Source organism: Eptesicus fuscus, chromosome 21, assembly GCF_027574615.1.
Source record: "Eptesicus fuscus isolate TK198812 chromosome 21, DD_ASM_mEF_20220401, whole genome shotgun sequence".
In the NCBI taxonomy this organism is placed as follows: Eukaryota; Metazoa; Chordata; class Mammalia; order Chiroptera; family Vespertilionidae; genus Eptesicus; species Eptesicus fuscus.
Genome location: NC_072493.1, coordinates 35,988,421 through 36,003,357, shown reverse-complemented (window position 1 = coordinate 36,003,357; position 14,937 = coordinate 35,988,421). Strand labels below are relative to the sequence as shown.

General features: G+C 54.5%; 2 protein-coding genes across 6 annotated transcripts; both read right to left on the bottom strand.

The window, feature by feature from the left end:
• Nucleotides 1-114: 114 nt before the first annotated feature.
• On the bottom strand, nucleotides 115-4,468 carry FAM98C (family with sequence similarity 98 member C). Of its 5 annotated transcripts, none has more exons than XM_054710642.1 (8): nucleotides 4,360-4,468; nucleotides 4,108-4,256; nucleotides 3,868-4,030; nucleotides 2,650-2,861; nucleotides 2,441-2,518; nucleotides 2,247-2,359; nucleotides 1,741-1,908; nucleotides 115-453 (listed from the first exon to the last, which is right to left on the bottom strand). In XM_054710642.1, exons 1-8 carry the CDS (start codon nucleotides 4,425-4,427, stop codon nucleotides 310-312), a joined length of 1,095 nt encoding a protein of 364 aa, XP_054566617.1. In that variant the 5' UTR covers nucleotides 4,428-4,468; the 3' UTR covers nucleotides 115-309. The 5 variants fall into 5 exon arrangements, with proteins under 5 accessions (XP_054566617.1, XP_054566618.1, XP_054566619.1 ...); XM_054710643.1 differs by having other exon boundaries at nucleotides 2,247-2,363; nucleotides 3,896-4,030; nucleotides 4,360-4,466; XM_054710644.1 differs by lacking the exon at nucleotides 2,247-2,359 and having other exon boundaries at nucleotides 3,896-4,030.
• Nucleotides 4,469-9,123: 4,655 nt separating this feature from the next.
• SPRED3 (sprouty related EVH1 domain containing 3) lies at nucleotides 9,124-14,481 on the bottom strand. The gene is made up of 5 exons (XM_008139639.3): nucleotides 14,305-14,481; nucleotides 13,008-13,176; nucleotides 12,837-12,910; nucleotides 10,341-10,487; nucleotides 9,124-9,747 (listed from the first exon to the last, which is right to left on the bottom strand). The coding sequence occupies exons 1-5, from the start codon at nucleotides 14,479-14,481 to the stop codon at nucleotides 9,124-9,126; spliced, it is 1,191 nt and encodes a 396-aa protein (XP_008137861.1).
• Between the last annotated feature and the right edge of the window lie 456 nt (nucleotides 14,482-14,937).

The following is a 14,937-nucleotide window of genomic DNA, read 5'->3' as shown; positions in this document are numbered from 1 at the left end:
TCAGAGCCCCAGGAGCCTATTTAGATCCAAGGGACCGAGACCCCCTCCCTCCTCCTCAAACCTGTGCACCCTGACCTGCCCCTCCCCCCCAGCCCCCAGAGATAGGTCCACAGCTGTCATAAATTAAATTTATTTTCCAGAGAACATGGTCCTTGATGTTAAATGGTGGATGGGGGGGGGGGGGAGAAAATTAAGGCCTCAGGAATAGGAGATGTGGCGTCTGGGTGCCAGGTGCCAAGAAACACCCTCAAATTGACTCCCCAGAGATTATCAATGGTATCAGCATCTCACAGAGGACCCAGTCCCCCTTTATTTCTTTTTCTTCTTACCGCCCCAGCAGTGGCGGCCGGCCTTCCTCCCGCCTCCATTATCTCTTCTGCTCTGCCAGCTGGGCATCGGAGCCTCCAACTCATTGGGACGTCCCCCTCGGTCTGGCACGTTGCCCATGAGCACCTGAGAGTTGATTTAGACTTTAGTTTCAGAGAAGAAAAGTATCTTGAGCAAGGGGGCCAGAGCCAGGGAACAGCATGAATTTAAAAAAGGGCAGATGTTGCCGAAACCGGTTTGGCTCTGTGGACAGAGCGTCAGCCTGCGGACTCAAGGGTTCCAGGTTCGATTCCGGTCAAGGGCATGTACCTTGGTTGCGGGCACATCCCTAGTGGGGGGTGTGCAAGAGGCAGCTGATCGATGTTTCTCTCTCATCGATGTTTCTAACTCTCTATCCCTCTCTCTTCCTCTCTGTAAAAAATCAATAAAATAAAAAATAAAAAAAAAGGGCAGATGTTGACTATTTGGGTACAATGGGTGGGATGGTCTGGGGCAGTGGTCGGCAAACTCATTAGTTAACAGAGCCAAATATCAACAGTACGATTGAAATTTCTTTTGAGAGCCACATTTTTTAAACTTAAACTATATAGGTAGGTACATTGTTATTAACTTAATTAGGGTACTCCTAAGCTGGCCTTTGCTAAAAACTCAAGGGGCCAAAGAGCCACATGTGGCTCGCGAGCCGCAGTTTGCCGACCACTGGTCTGGGGGGCTGGATTGGTGGAAGATACAGGCCTGGAGCGTTCAAACTGGGTTCCAGGGGCCTCAGGAAGAGGGAAATAAAACTGAGAGTGATGGCAGAGGCCCAAGTCCCCACCAATAGTAATAAGGACACCTCAATGTCTATTTATTTTATATTTGGCCTTTGTATAACATTTCCGGTAAAGCAGCATATATTTTTTTCTAAATATCCATCACTTGTGCATCACCTATAATATTATTTACTTACTCTATTTCCTTAAAGCAAACAACTTTCGTAAATTTTACTTCTCTTTGCTGTGCTAGACTTCATTCCCTAGTTTTCACATAAGTATAAGACTATTTAAACAGAGGTATGAGGCCAAATAACAATCATTTAAACAGAGGGTATCTCTGCTTTTAAAATGGCTGAAAACTAACATAACAGAGTGAGGTGTTGGGGGAGGAGTTTAAGCCAAAGCTGGAGAGCTGGGCCGGGGGCTCAGCTGGACTGTTTGGAAGGACTGGGGAGCCATAGCAAGGTGGGGACATGGCCAGATTTCTGAGTTAGAAATATCCTTCCAACTGCTATGTGGAGAGGGTGGATTAGAGGTGACGAATCCAGAGGCTAGGAAACCAGGCAGAGGAGAGGACCAGGCCGGGCCGAGGTAGAGGGTGAAAGGCCAGTCTGAAGGCCAAAAATGCTGGGGCCCTTCCCCAGCCCCAGATGCCCACCTTGTTGATGGCACAGCTGGTCCCTCGGCGGGCAGCCTTGCTCGTGGCTGGGACAAGACGAGACAGATCAGCTCGGGCAGCCAGGATGTGTGCAATGGAGACATCCGATTCTGGGGTCAGCATCTCTCGAATTGGGATCAGCACTGCCTTCATGGCCTCCCCTTGGGCCTGGGGGGTTGTGAGGGAACATGGAGAAGGTACCCAAGAGCCCATCAGGGTGGGAACCTCTCATTTTTGAAACATTTTTTTTTCTCACTCAGGGTCTCACTTCCCGCTTCTCTCAATAAGGGGTATAGCTCTGAAAACACTCCCAACTCAGCGCTGGGAATTCTAGAATGCCCTGGAGGCCCCGAGATTCTAGGGCCCCAACCTCACAAGATCCTACATTGTCCTGGACCTCAGAACATGCAAGAGGGTAATATTCCTGGCCTTCATTCCGCTGCCCTGCAGGGGTAGCTCCCACCATTGGGCCTCCTTGACCCCCTTCCAGGGCCCTATGCCCACACCTCTGCCCGATCACTCCAGTGGAACGCAGATATTGTGAGGTCCAGGCGCTTGAGGAGGAGGCAACGGCGGCAGCAGTACTGATCTCTCAGGCGTTGGCACAGGGACTCCAGTGCTTCCTGGGGAGAAGGGTCTTGGTCACATCACTCCCATCCCTGAATGAGGACACTGTTTGCACACAGCCACACAGTCTTACCCATCTGGGTGCATCTAGTGGGTAGCTTAGAAGGGGCTGCAGGGATCCTGGGGGCAGGGAAGGCAGCAGCTCTGAGACCTGATGGGAGAAGTCAAGAGGCTGAATGACCGCAAGAAACTGTGGGAATTCTCCGTGGGCCCTAGTTTCCTAAAGGCCTGAGGACCCAGACCACGGGCGGCTCGGGTAAGGAGAGGACTCTTGCTTTCTACCTTGGCATGCAACTCCCACAGCAGCCTGCTGGCGAGGGTCCCCAGCGTAGGTCTGAGCAGCCCCAGGGCTTGGAGGGTAAGGATCAGTTCCCGAACCATGCCATCTCCCTCCTCTGCCCCTTCCCCATGGGATGCGGGCACCGCTGGGGGGGGATCCAGCCGGTGGTGCAGGCGGAGGAGGCGGGCAGCCTGGAGTTCTGTGCAGAGAAAGCCTAAAAGCAGGGAAAGGGAGTGGCCCAATCTAGGCGTGCTCCCCGCCCACCCACCTGGGCCAAAAAGCTGCTCCTGCGGGGCGGGGGAGGGGGAGGGGGGCGTTGGGGGAAGGGACGAAGCTCCTGCAGCTTCAAACCCTCCCTCCCTCTTTTTTTTTTTTTAAATATATTTTATTGATTTTTTACAGAGAGGAAGGGAGAGGGAGAGAGAGTTAGAAACATCGATGAGAGAGAAACATCGATTAGCTGCCTCTTGCACACCCCCTACTGGCGATGTGCCTGCAACCAAGGTATATGCCCTTGACCGGAATCGAACCCGGGACCTTTTAGTCCGCAGGCCGACGCTCTATCCACTGAGCCAAACCGGTTTCGGCCAAACCCTCCCTCTTTCTAGGCCCTGGCCGGTGGCTCAATGGTTAGAGCTTGGCGGGTTTGATTCTCGTTCAAGGTCAAGGGCAGGTACCTCTGTTGCGGGTTCCCCAGCCCTAGTAGGGGCGCTCGCGGGAGACAACCAATCAATGTGTCTCTCTCAGGCCGATGTTTCTTTCTCTCTCTGTCACTCTGTCTCTCTGTCCCTCCCTCCCTCCCTTTAGCTCTCTCTAGAAATCAACGGGAAAAGTATCCTCAGGTGAGGATTAGAACAAACAAAAACGCCTTCCCTCTTTCTAGTTCCGCCCACCTAGGGCCCTGGCTCTAGCTCCCGAATAATCTCCACCCACCGTGAGACCCAGGCCCCTGCGGACTTTGAACCTCGCCCACCTGAGAACCAACTGCCAGGCTCCATCTAACACAACCCACTTGAGCTCCAAGAACCTTTCCATCAAAATCCGAATCCCGCCCAACTCAAAAGCCCGAAATCCACCCGCAAGGTCCCGCCTCCACCCCCACCTGACCCCTCTCGCAGCCCTCCACCTTCTGACCACGCCCCCGCAGGGGAAACCTCGGCCCTAGCTCAGCGCCCAGCCCGCCCGCCCGCCCGCCCGCCCGGGGCTGAAGCCTCGCCCACTTCCGCGCCCCGGCCCGCCCGGGCTCACGCAGAAGGCGCAGGCCCGCGCCCGGCTCCCGCAGCGCGGCCGCGCAGTCTCCGCCGCAGAGCGCGCGGTCCGGGCAGTGCAGCTCCTCCAGCAGGCGGGGCAGCTGTCGCAGGAATTCCTCCTCCGCGCCGGGGCCTGCGGGAGGCGGGAGGCCTCAGGGCGCGGCGGTGGCACCGGGCTCCACCCCTCGGGGCCTGCCGCTCCCCACGTACCGTCGCCGGCACTCAGTGCCTCCGCGCCCTCCTCTCGCTCCCGCTCCAAGGCGCCCAGAGCCGCCAGCTCCGCCGCCAGCCGCGCGCACAGCGCCCTGAAGTCTGGGCACAAGGGGCTCCGCGCCGCCGCCCCCAGGAAGTCCTCATACCTGCGGCGGCGCCAGGGCGAGAGGGAGCCGGGGAGGCCTTCAGAATTCCTGAGGGCAGACCTGCCCCTTCCAGCGCCGCCCTCAGCCGCACCGCGCCCCTTACCCCAGGGCCTGCAGGTCCTGGGCTACGGCGGCCCCCTCCCGGGCCTCGGCCTCCGCCCCCTCCTCCATGGAAACGTAGCCTCCTCGCCGGGGTGCGCCCCCTGCCGGTAGGCGGGAGGCCCCGCCCCAAAAGTGGCGTGCGCAGCCGGCCGCGGCGTAACCGACCAATAGCCTCTTCTCGCTAAGGACCTTCTGCGTTCCCATTGGTGCAGCGGGAGACGGCGCCGCCCCCAGGCCCGCCCACGCCGTATTTTAGGAGCGCCGCCCTGGGGACAGCTAAGGAGGGCCCTGGAAACCCTCCAGGCTCGGGAAAAGTCGGAGCGTGAGTCCAGCATCCCGGCTGTCGCGACCAGCCAGTGGGGGTCGCTACTGCTGCAACGTAGAAGCACCTCCGGCTTTCTCCTCAGCCTCCCTCAGCTCTTAAAGCACCCTAGACCAAGTGTTCTTCCACCTCCGCTCCAAATCCAGAAACGTACCTATTCCTTCCCTGCTTAGGGTTGGAGTTAAGTCAGGAACTCAGAAAGTCCGGCCCCAACAGAGGCCCTCCCCATGGATCACACTGTGCTTGTCTCGCCTTCACCCCTCTGCCTCCCAAGCCTTGGAGAGAGGGAGCAGGTGCAGCAGAGCCCGGGCCTGAGATGACACCCTGGGAGTCAGGCCAACAGGGGTTAGGATTTGACTCCACTACTCACATATGTCCCTGCCAAATTCCCTGCTAACCTCTAAGGGGACAGTACCTTTCACAGTGGTGAGGGTTAGAGTCCCGTCTGTAAGTGCTTAGTTAGAATAACATATATTGAGCATTTCCTGTGTGTCACTGGGCCAAGTCCCTGAGGGTTAGAGAGGGTAAGTTACACTGAATGCGTAGTGGTGCCAGAACTCAAATTCGGATCATTCTGAAGTCCATGCGTTTAGCTATTTAACCTATTACTACTGTTATTACTGCTACTGGTTTGTTGTTGTTGTTAAAATTGGTCCAGATTTAATCTTATACCGACTCTTTTATTCTGATCTCCAGTAGTTCCTAGTTTAATTCCGCTGGGAGCAGGGGTGGCCTAGGTGTTGAGCCTCAGGCAAGAACAAAGGCCAGAATTTCCTCCTCAGGGGCAGAGCCTACCTACCCTTAATCTGGCTCCACCTTAGTCCTGTCTACCTCAAGAATGGGTATCCAGGAGGCCTTCGTTAACACTAAGAAAACATTAAAAATTGCCCGAGCCAAAATCCAGGAATCATAACCTTGACTTCTCTCTTTAGTGCAAACCCCATATCTACATTTGTGGACTCTACCTTCAAAACCCTTCTCCCCACCTCCACTGCTCTCACCCTGGTCCTCTGCACCATCATCTCCCCAGGACCATCCCATCAGCCTCCTCCCTACCTCCCTTCCCAGGGTCTGTTCCCCAGAGGCAGCCAGAGGGAACCTGTGAACACCTAAGTCAGGTCACAGTCCCCCCCCACCCCCCATCTTTGGAGCCTTCCTATAGCTCCCTCTCACGCAGGGTGAACACCAAAGTCCTTGCAATGGCTTGCAAGTCCCCACAGACCCGCCCTCATCTCCTAAGTAACCTCCTCCTGGCTTTCTCCCCTCCAGACACTCCAGCTCCCTTAATGTCCCTGACATGCTCCTCCCGCAGGCCCTTCCCCTGACCCTTCTTTCACGTGCAGGCCTCTTCCTCCAGAAGACATCCACACAGCTCCCTCGGGGCTCTATTCAGAGGCTCAGCAGTGAGGCCTAACCCAATTACCCCGGCTAAGACTGACTTCATCCCCCATCTCCACGTTTCCCCTACAGTGCGTACCATTTCTTACATGCCATTTATTTGTGTCGTTCCCTATAACGTGCATAAGCAGCTTGTGGGAAATTCTTGTGTTCTGTTCACGGCTTTCTCTCCAGAGCCTAAAACAGGACTTGGCATACAATGGGTGCTCAATTAAGTGCATTTGGTGGGATGTATACACTCAGCCAAGCGTCTGCTTGGGACTAAAGGATACGGAGAAGAGAACTGGGTAGGAGGCTGGTTGGACAGCTCAGGAAGGTGAGTGGATGGGCCACGTCAATGCAAATAAACACACAGGCTGAGACTTTGTCGAAGACATTTCTTGGAGTGAATATCTCATGCCCCCTCCACCGATGACAAGGCTGGGTCTTTGGCTCCCTCACCACTTCAGTAACAATGTTGAGGTCACAGACTGGCTTGGAATCAAGATCAGGAAAATAAATGTCAGGGTGCCTTCCCTAAATCTGGGGGCCAAGTATCCAATCTGAGGGGCAAGCAGCTGGGAAATTAGGCCTGGCTCCCAAGATCAGCCCTCCATGCACCCAATGTTGGGGTGATGGAGAGAATTCATGGATCAGAGGTGGGTATCATCAGGGCGCAGGACTGGGAGACCTTGACCAGGTGGTGTTGGGGGAACTTTCCCCCAGCCCCCCACTGCTTCATTTGCAGATCCCACAGCACCTTACAGCATTCTGGTCCCCTGTCCCACCCCTCCCCAAAACGAGGTAGGTTAAGAATGGAGCTTTCCCCTGCCCATCACGGAAGGGAGGAGACTGGAGGTACAGAGAGGGGGGTGGGGACCCAGGGTGCCCCAGCCCCCAGTCCCTCTGTCTCAGCTCTGGTGGGTCTAACAGTGATGAGAGCTGGGCAGAGTGGGGATGAGAGGGACACCCCCTTTTTTTCTTACCCATCCCAGAGTCTGGTTGGGAGAGCTGAATCTCACAGGTTCAGATGTAAGAAATAGTTAATCATTTAAAGGAAGTGACAGAAAGCTCTATCTCTCTAGCCCCCCCTGACCTAGTCCTTGAACCATGCCACCCACGTCTAGGTATTGAAGAAAGATAAGTGCACGTTTCCAGATGCTTGGGACCAGAGGCAGGCCCCAAGCCCATATACTGATTTAAAATGGTGTTGCTCCAAGACCTCGATCCCCTCATCCCTATTCAGGCCATCAGATTTGAGGGACCCTGGAGTCCCATTCCACTCAAGGGAAAGAAACGTTGTGGCATCCCCTTCCCCCTGAACAGGAGTCTCAGGGGGGGCATGAAGCAGGCTTTCAAACTTTCTGAAGCCACCCTCAACTCTGAGATGCAAGAGAAGGGGTTAATGGAGGGTGAAACATTAAAAGCTTGGACTAGGACCAGGACTCAAGGTCGGGCTTGGGGAAGAGCCTGGGAGGCTGGAGAGAGTATGGGTGTGCACCAGCAGAGCCATAGCTGGCCCCAAAGGTGCCTTGGTGCAGCTTAGAAAAAGGCACACCTTCCTCTGAGAGCAGTGTGGGGTGAATCCCAGCCCCCCCACCGCCGCAGCCAGGTGCCTTTGGCTAGTGAACGGCCTGCACAAACATCTATGGAAATGTTGAGAGTGGAGGAACTCAGTGGTCCTAGCATCCAAAAACAGTTCACAATGGTGGTTTTTTCCCCCCCTCTAGGGTAAAGAGAGAGTTAGGTGGTATGCTGGGAACATGCGGGGGGCGGGGGAAGAGAATGACTCTGGAACTAGAATCCCAGAGTTCCATAGTCTGGGATCTTGGGGGTCTCAAGGACCAATGGATAGCAGAATTCAAGGGGCAGCAGATCACAGGGAATATCAGACTAGAGAGGTTTGAGTTCAAAGAAATCAGATCTGAGGGTGCTGGGGTCCTGGGGCACCTCAGATCTCACTCTGGTATGCAGGGACCAAGGTCTCAGGTCTGGGATAATCCCAATGCTGTGTAGGCTTGAGCCCTGAATTTGAAAGGTCAGTGGCACCTTGGGGTCTTGGATCCAGTGCTCCTAAAGCACCTTAGGGTCACTCTAGGCTGGGGACCAAGGTCAGGGTTGTCATGAACACCCCATCCTCTGGGAGCCAGGCTTCCAGCCTTTAGAGGATTGGGGAAATCTGTGGGTACAAAGAAGCCAAAGATCCCAGGACATCCTGGGGCTTGAAATCTAGGTCCAAGAGGGCTCTCTGAGGATATGGTACCACTGCCTTGGGTCCTTAGGTGTGGGTGGCCTTCAGTCCTAATCTGAAAGTACTGGGCACCTCAGCGTCCTGTATGAGATTCAAAGCTCCTGGAAACATTGGCTGGGGAGGTTGTGGGGGTGTGTGTGTGTGTGTGTGCAGCTGTCTTTGATCTCTGGCTCCCAGAGTATCTTGGAATCTGATGTCTGGATTGGGGGACGGGGGGAAGAGGTGAGGCTATGAGGTGGGTCTCCCAAGCCATTTTGGTCAGAGAACATCTATTTGAGCATATCCTCGAACCCAGGGCATCTTAAGAGGGCTTGGTGTCTTAGGGGTCCTGGGGCTAGGCGCCCCAGGTTTTAGATGAGCATTCAGGAACCATTTGGGGGTGATTCTGGGTCCTGTGATCTCAAGATGTGGGAGTAATTGTATACAGGCAGGGTCAGGTATTTTGAAACTCCTGACTCTTCCGGGGCTGTAACCTGGGGGCTCAGTCAGGGTTCAGGGCCCTGCCTCTGTCAGGGACCTGTGTGCCCTGAGGTGCAGAGCCTGGGGGTGACTGGGGTCGCCTCAGTCTAGGTCATGGGGGGAGGGGCACAGCAGGATGAGGATGCCAGAACTCAGGATGCCTAAGACTTAGGCAGACAGCTCGGTGACGCTGGGCCTGGGAACCCTCAATCCTAGATTTGGAGTCCAGGTTCCAGGTCTGGGGTCTCCCAATCTAAACTCGAGCTCCAAGTTCCAGGTGTGCCTAAGTTTAGATTTGGGTTCCAAACGGAGCCCGGGGGTCCTGGACCCTCCATTTTGGGTCCACCAGGCCATCCTCACCGCACGGCCTCCTCGTGGCGACCTCCGCAGCCCGCGCAGCCACATCGTGCTGCAACCCAGTGGCAGGCGCGCAGGGGCGCGTAGCAGCAGAGGCAGGGCACGGCCAGGGAGAGTGCGGCCAGCGCGGCCCAGCGCGCAGCAGGGCGTGGGTGGCCCGGCTCGCAGGCACACGGGTCCGAGAAGTCGCCTTCGGCATCCGACAGGCAGTGGTAGAGCAAGCTCTCCGCACACCACAGGCAGCTGAGACGGCGCACCAGCAGGTGACCCGGGTCCGGGGCCTCCGCACAGCGGCCACCGCGCCCATCGGCTCTGCGGCGGAAGAGCGCGCGGCAGTGCACGCAGCGTGCCGCCTCCTCCGCCTCCGGGGAGGCCTTGGCTGGTGCGGGAGGTCCCGCCTCTGGGAGAGGAGCAGGTAGGGCGGCTGGGGGCCCCAGGGCTGCACCCCTCAACGCGCCAGTCTTGGCAAAGCGAACCACGCAGGTGGACAGGGTGAGGGGCGAGGGCAGGCCGGTGCGCCTGTAATCCTCATAACCGCGGCTGCCCCAGCCCAGCCCCGCTGCCCCGGCCAGGGGCTCTGAGGGCTCCGGAAATCCTGTGAACGGTAGGAGCGGAGGATAGCTCTGTGGGATGAAGAGACAGGAGAACCCATCAGTGGGGTTTGTGATCCCTGACATCCCATCACAATCACAACCCAGCCTCGTCTCAGAAAAACCCGAGAATTCAAAGACCTCGCCACAGGCTTCATTCACCCGAGGATCCTGTCCTGGGACCCTGTGGCCTGAGTCCAGCAGTCTTCCAAACCCCAAGCCCACTCCTCTCCCAGGGTCAGAGGAAATCTAGGGACGGACAGAAGAATCCAGGCACCAAGCCCACACCTTAAGGGCCCAGGAGTCCAGGCTCCCGTCCTGTGCTCTCTCAAAAATCCAAGAGCAACCCCCTAATACTAGAAGAATTCATTGCCCAAGTCGTCCACCAAACCCCTCTGGAATTCAGAACTAATTTCCAGGAGCGCAGGAGACGCTAGAAACCCTCACCCAACCCTCCAAGGATCCCAGACTCTCCAATTCCACCCGATCACACCATGAACTCCGGCCAACCACCCCTAGAGTGTTTGTGGTTTCTTGGCCCTCTGCAGCCTCAGTTCCTGCCCACTTCGGGACTCCCGGCGCCCCATGAGGTGCCCCAGACTTCTGCTGGGGATTGAAGGGCGCACCTGAGTGGAGGAGCAGCGGTGCTGGGGGGGCGTGGCTGGCCCGAAGCTGGAAGCTGACTCCTCGGTGACCTGGGGGGCCGCTGCAGCGGTGGTGGGAGGGGTCTCCTGGCGGCTGTGACTGGAGGAGGAGTCGCTGTCCACGTGGGACTGGGGGGAGATTGGCAGCCTCAGAGCCAGGTAGGCACAACCCAGCTGATGCCCTCACATAGACCCCCTCCCCTCCAGCGAGGGCTCTGTGGCCAGCCAGGCCAGGGTTCAAACCACCCCACCCCCCTCTGACTAGCTGTGTGGCCTCCTGCAAGTGAGCTAATCTCTTTGAGCCTCAATTTCTTCCTCTGTAACATTAGGGTTATAATAGTGTCTATTCTTAAGGCTGCGGTTAGGTGCCACTGTAAAGGGCATGGCACATGCCTGAAGTTCAGGAAGAGCTAGAAATGGTTATCGTTATTGTTATTCTCTCCCCCCGCACCCCCCCCCCCCCCCACTTCTTACCTGCTCAGCTCACGAACCTACATAACATTAAATCATCTTTCTCCCTTCTCAGAAGCCTTCTCCCTTGGCCAGCCAGCTGCCGTCCTGCCTCATGCTCACCACCACACCTTTATTGGGGCAGTTTCACCACCTAGAATTCCTTCTTTCCCACCCAGACCAAGCTCTATCCTTTACAAGCTGAAGCATCACTTCTCGGACCCTCAGTTTCCTTTCTGTAACTTGGGAATCATTCCTAAGTCATCTGTTTACTCTCTTCAATAGCCATTCATTGAACACCCACGACATGCCAGGCTCACATAGGCTCGTGTAGGGATGTGAGATGAAGCATGGAAGGCACGCCATCTTTCCTGAGTAAGCACTCAATAATCGAGAACTATCTATGTGTTTTTTGTAGACCTACCTGAAATCTCCCATTACACTGGGAGTTCCCCAGGTCTGCCCAGAGAACCAGTTTTTTTGTGTGTGTTTTTTAAAAATATATATATTTTTATTGATTTCAGAGAGGAAGGGAGAGATAGAAACATCAATGATGAGAATCATTGATCAGTTGCCTCCTGCACGCCCCCTACTAGGGATCAAGCCAGAAACCCTGGCATGTGCCCTTGACCAGAATCGAACCCAGGACCCTTCAGTCCACAGGCCGATGCCTTATCCACTGAGCCAAACCGGCGAGGGCCAGAGAACCAGTTTTGTTCCTCAGTGTCTCAAGCAACTCCCACTGTTCCCAGCAAGTGCCAAATCACATTGGACATTCTGGGCATTTATTGATTCAATAAATGTATTTGACACATCTTTACTGCACACTTATTGTATCTCTACCGCGCCCTGTTTTAAGCCTTGGAGATGCTGCAAGACAGCAACGAAAGATCCTTGCCCTCTAGGAGCTGACATTCTAGCATGGGAGAATGACAGTAAATTAAAAGATAAGAAAATGGTCTATTGGGAAAGAAAATAAGTACAATATTTTAGAAGTTGGGGAAAAATTAGAACAGAATAAGGAGCATCAGGATATTGCAATTTAACAGGTTCCTCAGGGAGGGCCTCAGTGAGAAGGCGATGTGTGTAAAGCCCTGAAAAATATAAGGAAACGAGCCATGTGGAAATTTAGGAAAGAGTGTCCCAAGACAGATGGACCAGCCAGGGCAAAGGCCCTGAGACAGAAATGTGCCTGCCCTTTTGGAGTAATAGTGAGGCAATCAGTGTGGCTGAAGCAGAGTGGGAACGAGGGAGAAAAAGAGGGGGCCAGATGGTGTGGGATTTTATGTACCCCTGTAAGGGACTCTGTCCTTTACCCTGAGTGAGATGGAGCCCTGGGGAGGGTTCTGAGTGGGGGATGGCCATAATCTGACTTAGATATCAATAGGGTCCCTCTGGTTGTGCTCAGGAAGAGTTTTTTGTTTTGTTTTGTTTTGTTTTGTTTTTTGGGGGGATGAAGGCGTTGACAATGAGAAGCGGGTGGGATGGTCGAGTTGGGAGATGAGGTTGGGCAGTTACCAGATTGGAGGCAGAGTCTGATCATTTTGAAAGTGAAGCCAATATTTGCCGATAGAGAGGCATAAAAAAGGAGAGGAGTCGAGGTTGACTTCAAGGTTTGTACCCTGAGACACTAAAAGGATGGACTTGTCATTAATTTGTTCATATATTTACTTTTAGTATTTATTCATTTTATAGTTTATCTTTAAAAAAAAAAAATCTGCCTTTCCACACTAGAAGAGAAGCTCCATGAGGAAAAGGACTTTGTTTTGTTCAGTGATGTATCCCCAGTGCCTAAAACACTGCTAATTAAAGTTGCTCAATAAATACCCTTGAATGAATGTGTGAATATGTTCTATCATGATAGAACAGAAACTAGAATAACTGGGATAGAATTGACCTGATAGTTTGGGCCCAAATTTCTGTCCCTAGCTTGTGGCATGATGCCTGATACACAGTAGGTGCTCAATAATGGTTGTGGAACAGAAATAAACCCCTGCCCTTCCAGCAGAGCTGGTCCTGGAAACTCACCGTCAGAGGGCAGGGGGTCTCTGCAGTGTCCTGGGAAGGGGAGGAGGAAGAAGAGGAGGAGGGAGTGAGTGAGCCTGGGACAGGGAGAGAAGCAGAGAATGAGTTCCATGTACCCCAGCTTCTCCCACCCCTCCACCCCAGCCCCCAGTGCCCACCACCTGTACCACTCACCTTGACCCAGTGCCGCCAGTGCTGCCAGCAGGCTCCTCTGGAACTCATCAGCTTCTGCAGGACTCTGAAACGTCAGCCCAAACTTGCAGTCACCCAAGCTCCAGTGATGGAAGATGGGGTTCACCTTGTTGTAAACCAAGCCTGGCCTCAGCGTACACTCCAAGGTGGTCTGAGGGCAGGAGGAGCAGGTCAGACACCTCCATCCAGCCATGCGTATGACTTCTCCTCCACCCCCAGCCTCTCTGCATACCCCTAAACCTCATTTCTCTATCCTAGGTGTACCCCTGAACCCTGACCAATATCACTCCCCAATTTTATTGAGTGGACGTCTGATACTCCAATATTTCCCCCAAACCCCCTGATCCCTTTTTCCAATCCCCCTCCTCTGATATCCCAATAGGAATCCCAAATCTTATCGAATGCCTCAAAAAACTAATTAGTCCACTTCTGATAATCAAATATCCCTCCTCTGACTCAATAGTATTCCCCAAACTTTATTAAACTCCTCAAAATATTACTGTTAATCCCCTATCAATGCCCCAATAATCTCCCAAAACACTACCCCCCAAATTCTTATCAAACTCCCACAGATTCCCCAACACATGCTGGTCAACACCCTAGATAATCCCTTATATCCTTGCCCAACATCATTATATTCCTTCACACCATTTCAAATCCCCATGCATTGTTCCTTCTGACCCCTCCCCTGAAATGCAACCCTTCCCCCAAGCCTTAGCAAACCATCCAGATCTTTCTACTACACCCCCAACTGAAACTTTAACACTGTTCTTCCCTATCGTGCCCAGAATATGCCTGCTGAACCCAAATATAGGGTTGTAAGCCCTATTTGACGTTTCCAGATAGTCCCCCACCAAATGCCTCCAGGTATTTAGGGCAGATAGAGGCCAAGAGTGTAGGGCACTGCGGTGAGGACTCGGGACAAGATGGAACAGTGAGAGGTTCTAAGCAGAGGAGGGATGTGATCTGAGTGATGTGTTAGCAGAGCCCCTGTGGTACACACTGAGGTGGGGGAGGGAGCAGGGCCAGGAGAGCAGTGAGGAGGCTGCTACGATAGTCCATCAGGCGATGGCAGTGGACAAGACCTGCCGAATACTCCAAATGTTCCCGAAACTCGCCACTTTTATCCATAGGACAGATATCCACTTCCAAACTCCATCCCACACTCAGGTTTGGTCCCCAGGCTTGGAGATGACCTGACTTCACCTCTGCACTCCCAGGCCCATGTCCCTATTTTCCCAGGCCCCCACCCTAGTCCCCGTGCCCCAGGGAGGCTCACTTTCTGGTCCCGGAGTCGCTCCCCGTGGATGACGTAGTGCCCCTGGCGGGCCCCCCCCTCGGGCCTGGCCCCTTGGACCCGACATAAGCTCACCTGGCTGAGGCCCCCGCCCCCCACAGGCAGCCAGCCCCCACTGGAGTCATCTCGGGCCATCACCACAGCTCGGACCCGAACCATGTACCTGGAGGTGGGGGGACAGGGACAACATGGTCAGTGAACTCCAATCCTGTTCTCACATTCGATGTCTCACGAACCCTCTTCATCTCCCCTCTTCATTTCTCACGTCTGGATCCATTGCAACTTTCACCTTTGATACTCAGCTTACCTTCCATTTCCACCTTCTTCCCCGTACCCACCTTCTCTCCCTGCCCCCTTCTTCCAGCATGGCTCCTTTCTTCCTCAGGCCGTCTCTTTTCTCCCCTCCCCACCTTCTCCGTATCTACCTTTTATTTCCATACCCCTTTTCTCCCCCTCCCCATCTTTCCCATCCGAACCCCCACAGCCTTGGGTTTCCACTTCCCTTCCCCCTCCTGCTCATACCCATCCACCCCATCTCCTTCCTCCCTTCTCTCCTCTCCTACTCATACCCACAGCCCCACCCATCCTTCCCCCTCGCAGCTGGGTGCCTGCGCA